Raw genomic sequence first — 11714 nt, forward strand, 5'->3', positions numbered from 1 at the left:
ATTCTATGAATAAAAAAAATAAGTCTTCACAAGAAGTACATTTTATTTCTATGAATTTTCGTTATATATTGTCACGTCGTTGCCATGGTGATATAGCAAAAAGTGTCGTGACAACTTTTCGTAAGAATTTTTTCCGTCTAGCCCCCTTTCACAACGCGCGATAAGGAACTTCGTTCCAATCGTTCTAAAACTTAGTAGCCTATGTGTTCTTCCAGACTATGTTCTACATATATGTGAAATTTCAACGAAATCCATGGAGCTGTTCTGGAGATACCTTCTATCAAACATCCATCCAAATATCCTTTCGCATTTATAATATTAGTATAGTAGCAGAAGTAAAATTAGTAATATTCTAGTGTCATGATGTTAGTTTACATACTCCACCGGAACGGCTTGATCGATTTTTATAAAATACTAGCTGTCGCCCGCGACTCCGTCCGCGCGCAGTTAAAAAATGGGGGGGGGGGTTATGAAAAATAGATGTTGGCCGATTCTCAGACCTACTGAGTATGCTCACAAAATTTCATGAGAATCGGTCAAGCCGTTTCGGAGGAGTACGGGAACGAAAACTGTGACACGAGAATTTTATATATTAGATTATATGCATAATCAGTAGGACTGAGAATCGGCTACTGTCTATTTTTCATACCCTTAAGTGATAAGGGTTGTCCATCCTAACATTTTATTGGACAAAATTTAAATTACAAATTCATTAAAAATAATTCATATGGCAAAACAACATTTGCCGTGTCAGCTAGTAATCTTACTAATATTATAAATGCGATCATTTAGATGGATGGATGGATAGATGGATGTTTATTTGAAGTTATCTCCAGAACGGCTCAATGGATCTTGATAAAATTTGGCACGGTTGTAGAACATAGTCTGGAAGAACACATAGGCTACTTATAAAGTTTTTTTAATGCCGCACGGACAGAGTCGCGGTCGACAGCTAGTCTATAATAATAATGCAATATAAATATCTGCTAGAAAGGTGTTGTGAGTGCACGTGTCTTCAATCCAAGTGTGTCACTTCTCTAAGAACGTCTACTTTTATGGACTAAGACCAATAAGGTCAATCCATTTGTTATTCTGTAATACACATGCACTTCGGGTACACCAGAAATTAAAACAATAATATCTATATTAAAGCTTAATTTTAAAACAGAAAAAACAAAATCATTCGTAAAAACGTATCTAAACAATACACTCGCTCAAAGAACCTTATTGCGTTTCGAAAATATCGCTGAAACGACGTCCGTTCCTTAAACGCTGTGCAAATGGGGCGACTTAATTTTCTGAGACAAAGGATACGCCGCAATGTAATACGAAAGGAAATGGCGACCGTTTGGTTTGTTTCGGTGCCGCATTGAAGGCATTTCCTTTCTACGACCTATCGTTGACGTTTATTTTGTTCTTGTTTATTAAATCGATTTATTTTTTTCAATAAACGTAGAAAGAAAGTAATACTTATCAATGTGTAAGAATCCAGTTTTTTTTTTAATATTCCTTACTTTTTTATATTACATAGACAGATATATTACATAGACATCTTACTAATATTATAAATACGAATATTTGGATGGATGGATGGATGAAGGTATCTCCGGAACGGCTCAACAGATCTTGATGTTTGGCACAGATGTAGAGCATAGTCTGGGAGAACACATAGGCTACTAATAAAGTTTTTTTTAATTCCGCACACACGAAGTCGCGGCCGACAGCTAATATGGAATAAGTAAGAAGATTACATAAACAGAGACATTTAATAAACAGAGGAGAGGACATACAGAAAACAGATATTTCCCTGCCCTATACATCCTAAATTTACCCGCGAATAAGCGTTAACTGTACAGTTAAAATTAACCTATTTAAATTCTTCTGTATATGACAGCCTGCTTATTGCCAGTGCATGCATAAATTATACTCTCATATGCAACGTTTCGCGCCAGATTCAAGGAGTAACATGTTTTCATACGAGACGTATTCCAATTATGTAATTAGTGTTTTGTTATATATTAAATAATAGCTGTCGTCCACGATTCCGTCCGTCTATGTTTTCTACACCTGTGCCAAATTTTCATCAAGATCCATTGAGCAATTCTGAAGATACCTTCAAACATCCATCCATCTAAACATTCGCATTTATAATATTAATAAGAAGGAAGAAACATACTAAAGAGTGGATAGGATACGAAACTAGTATATTAGAGGAAATCTGAAAGTAGCACTGGTAGTAGAAAAATTGAGAAGTAAAAGGTTAGCGTGGCATGAACATGTAATGAGAAGGTAATCTCATGTGGCAAGGAGAACGTTAAGTATGTGTGTGAAAGGGTACTGATAAACAGACTGACAAGACAATTTTTTTCACACATATGAAAGTTTGTTTTTTATGTTCGTGAGTTTGTATGGATGTAGATTCCATTGTGACGGTCTAGAGCTTTAACAATTAAACCGATTTTGACGAGTTAGGTGACATTTGATTCGTCTTCTTCCTTGAACTGTCACATCGTTATATTCTGTCATCATATAGTGTCACATCAGTCATATTGGTACAAATATATAGTAGACATAAGAAGTTAAATTCTATTTTGGTGAAAAACGAGTTCTAATCTCACTTACCATAACGTTTTTTGACAATGCTAACAAAATCATTTTTTACATGTTTTGAATATGTTCTAAAATAAAAAAATGTTCTATAAAACATTATAATTTATTAAGCTTAAATTATAAAATTAAAATCTTTCAAATGCAACCAATAGATGGCACTATTCCATCAAAAGTAAATTCTGAGTCAGGTTATTGTATGGATACTAAAATACTGAAAATCCACAGTTTTAAGAACAAGACGTTCGTAAAACTTTAGTCTAACAACGATCTTGTAATTAAAAAATAAGTGGCTTAGTGAACATAATGGACAATTTTATTAGCGTCCAAATATCTTAAGTCGGTGCATGTAAGCCCACACCATAAAAACGAACTAATCCTATTTAACACGGTACACCGCAATTTCCTGTTGGAACTATAAAAAGTGGTTTAACTCAACGCTTCTAATGACATGCTTCTAATTTTGCTTTTTTATAACAACCATAAAGACGAGATTTTTATAAATAAAGAAAATAAAGTCTTTGGACTTATTGCGCATGACGCCGCTCACAAAAAAAAAACATAAAGACGACTATATGTTCAATTCAATTCAAAGGCCTTCAACTTTTCAATGATCGTAGTCATGTGCTGGTTTGTTCATTAAAAATTTTTTTTTTTTACTTATTCGCACTTCATTTGCCGAATTTAAACTGAACCCAATAATCGAATCTTAAGATTGATCTGAACATTATGTTAATTTCTTTTTATCAAAGTTTATGAATGGATTGATCAACTTATAATGATAGACCTGAAGGCCTAGGACGAATATTTGTGATAATAGCCTTCGTATCATCATCGTCAATATTGTCAAAAGTACTATGACATTTTTGGTATACTTTACGCTCTATAGAGCTGTACAAATTTAGTATGATGACGTCACAATAGACATGAATATTCGTGATAGGCCAACTGGTCTACGTAAAAATACGTTATTGTTGAACTCAGTGATTTATTAGGAACTTAAACAGACCCTTAAATCTTCACTAAAGTCTCTTAAACTTTCTTAATAACCGTGAATGCTTCGAGATCGTTTATTAAAATCAATTTTAATATCTTAACGAAAAAATAGAAATTACCTCCAACATATACACTCAAAGTAATAATATGGTTACAACTAAAATACTTTAAGTTCTAATATAATTGTTATTCAATACAATAAGCCACAATCTGTAACACAATTAGGTTGGTCAGCTAACGAGCGCTCGAGTTGGCTTGTTACTGGTTTGTACTACCAATACGGTAAGGGTGTGTTTACACAGCAATGGCACGAGCAAAATGCGCATTTTCCACATTACAAACATCGCTTTTCAACGCTGGAACACTGACATTAAAATATTTTGTTTTCCGTCTTATCACAGTAACAGTGTGACCTTCCTTCTATACATATGTAAAATTTTATATATGTACATTTATCCGATGTTCTTACGATGAAGGAAAACACATTGATGCAACCTGCACATATCTGTGAAAAAATTCAAAGATATGTGTGAAGTCAACCAACCCGCACTGAGCCAGCATGGTTTGACTATGGCCTAGTCGCCCCTAAATAAGGATAGGTTCCGAGCACCACCCAAGAGGTGGTAGAACCCTAGGCGGCACCAGCGGGGGAGGCGGGGATTCCGAACCTGCATTGCACGGTGTCGTCTTAGAGGAGCGCCTAAGGGCGTAGCATCCTTTGGGGGTGCAGAGAGGGCCCCTTCCGGGGCGGTCAGTGGGGCGTCGCGGTGGCAAGCTCACGCGATCCCGTGGTGCCCCACAGTATGGCCTTGAGGGAACAGAGGGGTTTATTTGGTATGCTCCCATTCGGGGAGAGAATCCCACATAACTCGCGTGTCTGCCCCGAGGCACGGAGTATACATTAAGCATTCCCCCCTGGTCAAAAAAAAAAAGGTTCCGAGCACCACAGTGGGGACGTATAGCGAGCTGATGATGAAACTTTAGAGATAGTGAGTACATTATCAATTAAGTACACGCTTTAAGTAGACTTGTTTGTAGAAATTCCTTATCTTGATCAGGCCTTTACTTTTCATTATAAACAACACTAAAGGGAATCTCTTGTACATACTAAAATCTTGATGACTTCAATCTTTTACTTCGTTGTCGTTACATTGTTTACGATTACTGAATAACCGTGGGTTTCCGAGACTAAAATATCCGTTTAAAACACACTGCTATCTCTATTTTGTCAAAGACAATGACAGGGATGACGATATATTTTATTCAGAAATTTCAGTCTCAGAAACTAACGTTGGTGGATTAAGTTGACTCCTGGCAGAACAAAATAAATGAAGACCTCAATATATAATGGATTTAATTAAACATTACTTTAGCTCTTCTAACAAAAGGGTAGACAGAGTAGTCATTTCAATAATTTAATCTGTTGTTTTGACATCCATTTAAATCCAATTAATTTTTTAAACTGTTAACACCATAAAATGGGCGTTGCAACATCTCGAAGCTTCTAACGCCATCTATGTTTAATTAACAGACACCATCTGAAGTTATAAGTTAGCCCTATACTTTAACAACCTTTAGGATATACATTTTCATACCATCAAACTTACGGGGTGAGTAAATGGAACAAAAATTGCAAACCAGTCAAAAACAGATGGTTGCCATGGTAACGTAATTCTCAGCCAATGTCGGCCTTCGTTGTCATTTGAGCATTTGAATTTTGACATTTGCAATTGAAAAATTTACACAATATAAACAGTAGCAGTGAACGAGCACCGGAACATCTAGTTAAGTTAATAAGAGTCCTTTCATATATTACTCTCTATCTAAAGCCATTTAAAAATAATTAAAAAACATCCACAAAAACAAATCCAATTCACGAAATCATTGACTCATAAAAAGGACGATTCTTTCAGATTTAAAGAGAGACCTTTTTTAATTCTTTTTTGTAGCCTCAACCCTTTTCTATATACAAAACATGTAAAACGCTTAACTTCAGAGGCAAATGGTATGCATATATACAGTATTGAACAGGTCTAAATTTTGTTTGAAAAATGTTAAAGTTTAAAAAAAAGTTTTTTTTCTCATTTCCTTTATTCATTTAAAGAACAAGAAAAACTTATAAAAAACCCTAAATAATTTTATAACATCCTTTGAAATGTCTGTGCCTCGGGCTACAAACAAAATTAGACGACGGCATTTTTCAGTGAGGGGAAGAATTGAAATTTTGTTAAGTGAAATTTTTTTCTCCCTTCACTTATATTATCAAAGATCTAATTCCCTTCTCAAGTTTCAACGTGGACAGACGTTTCTTTATCTACTCGTACTTAAATTATGTTTTTGAAGTAATTTCTATAAACGAACGAATTTTACATAATAAAGTATTTTTTTTTTAATTAAAATTTATGGTTAAATTCATTAATATTTTAAATTTAAACCAGCTCTTACATAAAGATTATGTACACAAAAGTAATTTAGGGTTCCGTCAAATATTTTGACCTTTCATGTTAACTAGGTTACGTTTAAACTGCTAGATGAAATAAACTGATAATTTTAATCTTCTTTCCCTTCCTACCTTTCTTTACAAGGAAAGGATGGGAAGGGGAAGTCAATTAGAAGAAGGAGGGGAAATATTCTCCTTCTGTGCGTCCCGTACTTCGTAGATTAGGTAGGCAACGCATGCAATTGCAGATGTCTATTGGCAGCGGTCGCTTCGCTATTTCGGCGAATGAAGATGGCCGATCGCTTGTTCGCCACCCTATGATATAAAAATTTTTTTTTTTTAATTTAATCGTTTTTTTTTTGCAGGTATCAGACGACATCGGGTACGTGATATACTCAGCACTGGGCAGCTTCTACATCCCGTCCTGCATTATGGTGTTCGTCTACATCAGGATATACTATGCGGCGAAGGCTCGCGCCAGAAGAGGCATTAGGAAAAACCCAAGGCCCAGGCCTGTAAGTCTTTTCTTATATCATGATGTGGTAAACGAGCGAGCGATCTGAATTCGCCGAAATAGCGAAACGACTCCTGACATCGGCAATTTTAGATGAGTTGCTTACCACTAATCGATGGAGGAGGGGACGTAGAGTAAGGGAATATTTTCCCTTCCTATGCATTCCTTCTTATGCATTACATCCTCTGTCAAATGCACATCCCCTTTCCATCCTTTCCTTATAAAAAAAGAGTGGCAAAGGAATAGAGGACTAAATTAGGCCTTAGACTAGAATTACTCCACTTCACGCCTGTCTTCTGTGTCGTCGTGGTATTACATTTATTGGTATTACACAAGGTATTACGTTAGGCAAATACGTGCAACATTTATTGTTATTGCTGGTGTCTACCACTGTTAGAGTCTAGTAACTTGGTCATTTGTGCACTGAACTGATTACAATAGACTTATGTTACATCAGTCACATGTGCTAATTAGCTCATGTTGGGACTGTAAATGTAAGAGTAATAATCATTTAAAGTTATAGATGCTTTTTTTAAGATGGTAGAATATAGGAAACGAGATGATGAGAACGAAAAGAAATTGCGGCTGTGGTCACTTCTATACCATATTCTGTAGTTAATTACAGTATTATATGAAATTTTGCAATCAAATCGTGTTAAATTCTAAGGTTGAAAAAGTGTTACTATAGTTTTGTAAAAAATACCTATATTTTTGTAGTCTCGATAACTAGCACGTCACTTATTTAAAATGCAAACTACTAAACCACGTAAATATTTTATTCCAGAATGAACAGCAGACAAGTTTTTCAAATCCCAAAGGCACGCGGCCAATGCCTACCTCATCATCTCTACACATGCCATCAGGTGTCGACACCAACAACTCTAATAACAACAGGTATTAATTTTCATTCTTTCCTCAGCCACGTTACGCCAACTGCTAGGCATATGCCTCCTCCAAAGATCGCTACAATAATCGGTCCTGTGCTACCCGCATCCAGGATACTCCCGCACCCTTGACTGGATCTTCGAACTTTCTTGCGGGAGATCTGGGCACATTTCTCGATATTCATCAAAAACAAAAACCAAAAATTCGACAAATACTGTTACTAAGTAAAAGAATAAAAATCGAATGCACTTCACTCATCAAAATTACTTCAGTCACTGAGACTACAGGCCGTTACTAAAGAGGTTACATAGGTACAATCCTACCTAAATACGCGCAAAGATAAATCAAGTAAAAAGCAATATCCGGATAAATTAGTTACCCAAAGTGATTCCTCATGTGACAATTAAAAGCACCATGTATATTCCAGGGAGGGTCAGATATCAACGATAGAGACGCAGCAAGTGCCGATCCCGACGGTGACGTGCGACTTCGCATCAGACATTTCTACGAGTGAGGCTGGTGACCCCGGACCACAGCAGGACGACAGGAAGGACACGCTCAAGGTTTGCTAAAAAAACAATAAATAATTACTTCAAAGAATCTTAGTTATTTTGATCAAATGAACATTTTTATCAAGCTACCTTGTCTATGATGAATGAAATTATCTTTTAGAAAAAGTCATCTTTACTTTCAAACCTTTATATAGCCACAAAATTTTGAGGAAATACAGCAGTATTAACAACAATTATTTGTCCTTCCCAGGTGGTTACATGCGCACAAGTGACAAGGAATCCGCTTGCAGCGTGTCCTTACAGAAGTTCAACATTATCAGTCAACGGCGAGTTACAGCTTCAGCAGTCACAACGAGGCAGAGCACCAAGTATGGCTATAGATACGGACATGGTTTCAGAACTAGAACCATCATCTTCTGACTCTGGGGTAGCCACGCGGTGCGCTGTAGTAAAACCTTTAAAATTAAGAATATGTCAACCGATATTCGGTAAAAAATCAGATTCAACAAGAAGGCAAGAGAAATCACAGCCAACAAAATCTGAACTAGAACCCGCGCTCCCAAAGCAACATAAACCTAGAGACCCAGAGAGAGAGAAAAGAAGATTAGCTAGAAAGAAAGAGAAGAGAGCTACTTTGATATTAGGTTTAATAATGGGTAGTTTTATCGCTTGCTGGCTGCCTTTCTTCTTTCTTTATATCCTTAAAGCCGCGTGTAGATGGTGTGTTATACCATCTAGTGCATTTGCTATCGCCTTTTGGTTAGGTTACATGAACTCTGTATTGAATCCAGTTATTTATACTATATTTAATAAGGATTTCAGAAGAGCCTTCAGACGGATACTGTTCAAGTGATGTTTAGCTTACCTGTGTTGCTACACTTGCGTCACTAATCGCATCTTGCAGGCGCAGCAGCGGGCAACACCAGGTCTATATAATATTCGTTAATTTAGCTCTTTGTCTCTGTTGGACTTTTTATCGATGTATTCAGTGTAGTTATATTTATATATTGAAATTGTACAGTTCTTTTAGTTTAAAATTAAATTAGAATTATTATTAATTTTATATATGTAGTTTATTAAATTGTTATTGATTATTAATTTTAAATTATTTTGTTGATTATTTATACTCTTAGATTATTTTAAATATTGCAATCATTTTCTTATTATAAGGAATTTCATTATTAAATATTAAGCTTCTGAAGAATAATTATGTAAAAATAACTGTTAGATTTATTTATAATCTTATAATAAAATTGTATAAATAATTTAAAACTGCAAAATCACTGATGGATTTGAATTGTAGTGTGTACTATTAGATTTTCATGTAGATTATTAAAATTTAATGACGTTTTATAGCTTTAATAATATTGAATATTTCAATAGCTTATTCAATTATTCTATAATTATAATCATAAAAACTATTTATGTAAGGGGATTTCCCTTGCAACTCATACGCTTAAAATATGTACAAAGTTATCTGTATTCGTTAATTATTTGCTAGTACAATATCCTTGTAAGAAAATTTAAAATAGAAAATAAGGTGTTTTGTCATCAATTTTTTTTTTGATATTTTGACACACACAACTCACGCCTGTAACCCAGAGGGGTTAGGCAGGTATAACAGACCTCCATTTAGCGTGGCCAAACGAACCTCCGCAATCGTGAAGGGTGTCAAGCTGCATCACCGTCTTTTTCTCCCTCAAATTCACACATATTTTTGAAATTTCTTTTTGGTGATATATGCGGGTTGCATAACGATGTTTTCTTTCACCGAAAGAAAGTCAGATAAATTTCCAAATGTAAATCGAAAATCGAAAGACACATTAGTACATGAAGAGATTCAAACCCAGGACATGCAGATAACAAGTCAAGTCAACTCCTAAGCCACGTACGCTTTTTCTTTGTATTTTCAATCTTAATATATATAAATCTCGTGTCACAATGTTTGTCCTCAATGGACTCCTAAACCACTTAACCGATTATAATAAAATTCGCACACCATGTGCAGTTCGATCCAACTTGAGAGATAGGATAGTTTAAATCTCAAATTATAGTCGCAATTTTAACTTATTGCTAATTATTTGTCTGTTATTATTTGACAGTCACAATTATCTGTTAACTCCAAATGATTCTAACAGATGTCGATACCTTTCGACTGGGTTGAGTAAGTAATCAATAGATGGCGCTGCTATGGTAAATCTACGAACGTGTCATATAAGCTTATTAACTGCGCGCGGACGGAGTCGCGGGCGACAGCTAGTATTTTAATATATCATTAATCGAAGTTTTTATTGAGTTATAATGAAAATATATATTAGACCAGAAATCATTACAATACAGAACTTCTTTCTTTGTACAGTAAAAAAATCTTGCGTTCTTTATCTCCAATTATAAGTCTAAAACACTCGATGATAATGGATAAAAAATTTAATAGTCTATGATGAAATAACAAAAAACATTCATAATCTTTATGACATAAATGTTATAATAAAATACATTTGTGCCTGCACATTAAAAATGTTAATCAAAATTAACAACCGTTAATCCACAGAAAGAAGATGGAGAAGGCCTTTACCTAAAGATGGATCCATATTTAAATATAACAGATTAACCATACTTATAACTATAATTAAGTTTAAAACTAACAACACAAACAAAAAGCAATTGTAAAATGCTATGTAAATATGGAAATAAAAATTTATTATTATTAGTTTCATCATACTGTTCCTATTAAAAAACATAGAGTTGTATGTGGTTTTTTTTTTTAATTTAGAAGGATGACAACACGATCTGGGTAGTGACAATTCACGTTTATGTCATAAATTCATATTTAGCTTAATATTAAACTTCCCGAGATTATTTTTCGTAGTTAAGTTTTTTTTAGCGTTGTACACTTAAAACTCCAAATATATTGTGAATATTGTAATTAATAATTAAGTTGTAAATTTAAAAATTTAATCATACTAAAAAAGAACACCAATATTTGTAAATAATTATAATAATTAATCTTATTAAATTATAATGTTATTAAATTTAATTATATATTTAAAAAAAATCCTCTCAAAATTGTATACGCTAAAATTATTATTAGCAATGTTCCTGAATATTTAATAGAGCAATCATTTTATTCGTGCTTTCTATAAACCATAGATAAGTTCTGTATAAAAAAAAATTCAAACTTATGACTAGTCATAAAATCTTTTTTAAAGTAAATATCAACATTTATCTACGACTGATTGTAGTTTTTATCATCCCACGTAGAAATATGTATATAAAATAGTTATATTACTAAAATGACAACAACGACAATTTAATTCTAAATCAATGTTATTTAGATCATTTGATAATTTAGTGATATATTATAAATTATTAAATATTATAAATATGCAAAACCATTTGCCGTTCTAGTTTTAAAATATTAGAAAAATTTGTAATATTAAATCGTAGTTGAATTAAAATGGCGGACAATACACAAACAAATCTTGACAAATTACCATAATTTTCTGAGACCAAAATCTTTGTATAAAACATACAGTCATCTTTGTTTGAGAAAACAAAGATAACAATATGTTTTAAATGGAGTGTTTGGTTTCAGAAATAAAAGGTTCAGAGACTTATTTTTACCTTATAAAAAGTAATTTATACAACTAACACATTGCCTGCTTACACAATTGAATGTGTAAAAACTAGGAAACTTTTTTCAGCAGTCTACTGTTTTTGTAAGAGAGAATTTAAAAATAGAACCTTGTGCATAAACTAG

General features: G+C 33.8%; 1 protein-coding gene across 1 annotated transcript in view; it reads left to right on the forward strand.

The window, feature by feature from the left end:
* LOC106717317 (alpha-2Da adrenergic receptor) overlaps positions 1–8807 on the forward strand; it is a 174237-nt gene extending 165430 nt beyond the window's left edge. Inside the window, exons 3-6 of the mRNA XM_014511163.2 lie at positions 6409–6558; positions 7342–7451; positions 7870–8005; positions 8205–8807. Of these exons, the coding sequence (XP_014366649.2) occupies positions 6409–6558; positions 7342–7451; positions 7870–8005; positions 8205–8807 (999 nt within the window). The remainder of the gene's footprint in view (positions 1–6408; positions 6559–7341; positions 7452–7869; positions 8006–8204) is intronic.
* The last annotated feature ends 2907 nt before the right edge of the window (positions 8808–11714 follow it).

The sequence above is a fragment of the Papilio machaon genome, chromosome 24 (genome assembly GCF_912999745.1).
Source record: "Papilio machaon chromosome 24, ilPapMach1.1, whole genome shotgun sequence".
In the NCBI taxonomy this organism is placed as follows: Eukaryota; Metazoa; Arthropoda; class Insecta; order Lepidoptera; family Papilionidae; genus Papilio; species Papilio machaon.